This window comes from Platalea leucorodia (assembly GCF_965183815.1).
Source record: "Platalea leucorodia genome assembly, chromosome: 2".
Taxonomy (NCBI): Eukaryota; Metazoa; Chordata; class Aves; order Pelecaniformes; family Threskiornithidae; genus Platalea; species Platalea leucorodia.
The window spans coordinates 65380954-65384354 of NC_138824.1; the positions used below are offsets into that span (position 1 = coordinate 65380954).

The 3401-nt window shown below is 59.5% G+C and overlaps 1 protein-coding gene across 1 annotated transcript; it reads left to right on the plus strand.

Moving 5' to 3' along the window:
- Positions 1–409: 409 nt before the first annotated feature.
- On the plus strand, positions 410–1543 carry SOX1 (SRY-box transcription factor 1; the record flags this gene model as incomplete). Its single annotated transcript, XM_082303831.1, has 1 exon — positions 410–1543. One exon carries the CDS (start codon positions 410–412, stop codon positions 1541–1543), a length of 1134 nt encoding a protein of 377 aa, XP_082159957.1.
- Positions 1544–3401: the final 1858 nt, after the last annotated feature.

Sequence of the window (3401 nt, forward strand, 5' to 3'; positions counted from 1 at the left end):
GCTCCGTTAAGGATAAGAGCGGGAGCGGAGGGGTGTGCGCGCGTGTGCCGGGGAGCGCCGGGAGCGGAGGACACCGCCGACGGCTCCGCACACTCCTCCCTCCGCGCCCAGTGAAGCAGCAAGTTTGCCGTGCACCTGTTTGAGCCGCTCGAATCCCCGTCGCCGCCGAGCCCCGGGAGCGATTTGCCAAAGGGAGAAAGTTTTCCGCCGGCGGGGTCGCCGATCGCTCTCCTCGCGGCTTTCTCCTCCTCCTCCTCCTCCTCCTCCTCCTGTTTTTTTTTTTTCGCACGGCGGTCGCTACCTAGATACAAACGGGTTTTGCCTCGCTCGCTCCCCGTCCTCCCGGGCTCCTCTATGTTTGATTCTTTTTTCACGCCTGGCGCCGGTGGAAAATAAAAAAGCTACTTGAATGTACAGCATGATGATGGAGACGGACTTGCACTCCCCCGGCGGAGCCCAGGCCCCCACGAACCTCTCGGGGCAGACCGGAGCGGGAGGCGGCGGCGGCGGCGGCGGCGGCGGCGGCGGCGGCGGCGGGGGGAACAAAGCGAACCAGGACCGGGTCAAGAGACCCATGAACGCCTTCATGGTGTGGTCGCGGGGCCAGCGGCGGAAGATGGCCCAGGAGAACCCCAAAATGCACAACTCGGAGATCAGCAAGCGCCTGGGGGCCGAGTGGAAAGTCATGTCGGAGGCCGAGAAGAGACCGTTCATCGACGAGGCGAAGCGGCTGCGGGCGCTGCACATGAAGGAGCACCCGGATTATAAATACCGGCCCCGGCGGAAGACCAAGACCCTGCTCAAGAAGGACAAGTACTCGCTGGCCGGGGGGCTGCTGAGCGCCGGCTCGGCCGGGGGAGGCCCGGCCGGCGTCGGCGTGGGCATGGGCGTCGGCGTCAGCCCCGGCGGCGTCGGGCAGCGGCTGGAGAGCCCCGGCGGCACGGCCAGCGGCGGCTACGCGCACATGAATGGCTGGGCCAACGGCGCCTACCCGGGCTCGGTGGCGGCGGCGGCGGCGGCGGCGGCGATGATGCAGGAGGCGCAGCTCGCCTACAGCCAGCACCCGGGCAGCGGGGGGCACCCGCACCACCCGCACCCCCACCACCCGCACCACCCGCACAACCCGCAGCCCATGCACCGCTACGACATGGGCGCCCTGCAGTACAGCCCCATCTCCAACTCGCAGGGCTACATGAGCGCCTCGCCCTCGGGCTACGGCGCCCTGCCCTACGGCTCCCAGCCCCACCAGAACTCGGCGGCGGCGGCGGCGGCGGCGGCGGCGGCGGCGGCCGCCTCCTCGGGGGCGCTGGGCGCCCTGGGCTCGCTGGTGAAGTCGGAGCCCAGCGTGAGCCCGCCCGTCACCTCGCACTCGCGGGCCCCCTGCCCCGGGGACCTGCGGGAGATGATCAGCATGTACTTACCGGCCGGGGAAGGCGGGGATCCGGCGGCCGCCGCCGCCCAGAGCCGGCTCCACTCCCTGCCCCAGCACTACCAGAGCGCCAGCACGGGGGTGAACGGCACCGTCCCCTTGACGCACATCTGAGCCCCCGCCGGCCGCCGGCCCCGGCCCCGGGAGCGGCGGAGGCGGGCGAGGGCGCGGGCCCCGGCCCCGGCTCCGCCACCGGCCCCGGCCCCGGCCCGGCCCCGGGCCGCCCCGCAGGACTGCGCGCCCGCCGCCGCCGCCCGCTCAGCCCCCGGCCCCGGCCCCGGCCCCGCGCCGCTCCAGCCCCGCTCCCGCCTTCCCCCCTCTTATTTTTGCCTCTTGCTCCCCTTCCCGCCCGCCCTCCCCCGCCTCTCTTTTTTTTTTTTTTGCCCCCCTTTTCTTTCTTCCTTCCTTTTTGTACAGAAATGTTTTGATGTTCTTGTAATAATAATAATAAATAATAATAATAATAACGAGAGAGAAAAAAGGTAACGGTTGCTTTACTTACCTTTTTTTTTTTAGAAGGACTAGTTTATGAAACTAGTTTTAGACTGAACTTCTGTGTTTTATCGAGACTTTTTGTACAGTATTTATCATTCACCCAAGAGACATAGAGCGTTTATTTGCAAAAGAGGAGAGAGAGAGAGAGAGAAAGGGAAAAAAAAAAAAAAAAAACAAAGACGGCGAAAAGACAAAAAATATCAATAATAACCACACAAAGTTGTAGGCGATGCCAACTTTTATACCGCGCGGAACCGCTACGATTTCGGTCACGGATCGCTTCTTGCGAAGGCTTTTTATTGCCTAATTAACTCCGAGTTGATGGGGAAACAGTTCTCATTTATTACTCATGTACTAAGGCAAATCCAAAACAACACTTAAAAGTTTTTTGTAGATGTTGTCGCGTTTTTGGGTTTTTTGTTTGTTTGTTTGTTTTTTAATTTGTTTGTTTATTTATAAAACTTTTTTTTTTCTTTTGGAGGCTGCAATGGTTTTTTTCTGGGTTTTGTAAAACTTTATTGTATCTGGATTTTTTTTGTTTGTTTTCTCTTTGGTTTTGTTTTCTTTTTGTATCATTTCTTGTAAATGCATTGTGAAATAATTTTTATTTAGGCGTTATTACGAGGGAGTTCAGATTGTGTATATAGTTTACTAAAAAGCCTTTCTGCTAAACAGAAATCCTAAGGATGCGTTCAATTTTGAGTTAAATAAATTTCGAAGCGGAAAAAGTCACCTGTTTTTTTTTTTTTTTTTAAAAAAAAAGAAACAAAATCCAACAAAACAAAACCAACAGCAATCCTAACCGGAGAACCCGGTAGCGTTTACCGTGGTGTGCCTGGAAATGCAGCAGGCAAACCCAGGCGGCGGGGAGGAGGTTTTAGCCCGGAGCGGCAGACAGAACGAAGTGCAATCCCGCCTTGAATGTCGATGTCTCCTAATCCGTATCAATCCGGAGGGATGAAGGTAGCTTTATTTTACTGCTCGTGCCGTATTGCGAGGGCAGGCGACTGAACCGAATGACTCTTCCGAGCCGTGGACGTTCATTTGGCGCGTTTTACGGCCGGGATGGCGGTGCGGAGCTTGCCCGGGGCCGTAACTGTGCCCCCCCGGGCTGCCCGCCCCTGCCCGCCCGCCGCCGGCCCGGGGGGCACCGGCCGCCCCGGGGGACGCCAAGGCAGCGGCGGGCCCGCCGCTTCCCCTCTGATTAACGCCACGAAAAGCGAAAGCGCTTCGGTCCGAGCCTCCCGAAAAAGAAAAGCGCCCTCTAAACCCCGAGCCCGAAAAGCGGCCCCGTCCCTGCCGAGCATCCCGGGGGGCCAGCGGGGAGCGGCGGGGCCGCGGGCTCCCGCCCCGCGCAGACTGGGGCGGCCCGTTTCGGCCACTGGTGCGGAAGCTGTCGGGCAAAACGACGCGTGTCTGTCGTTGCAGAATGTTGTTCAAGGCTTTGAAATTTAATTCAATTTTTTTTTTTTCCCCC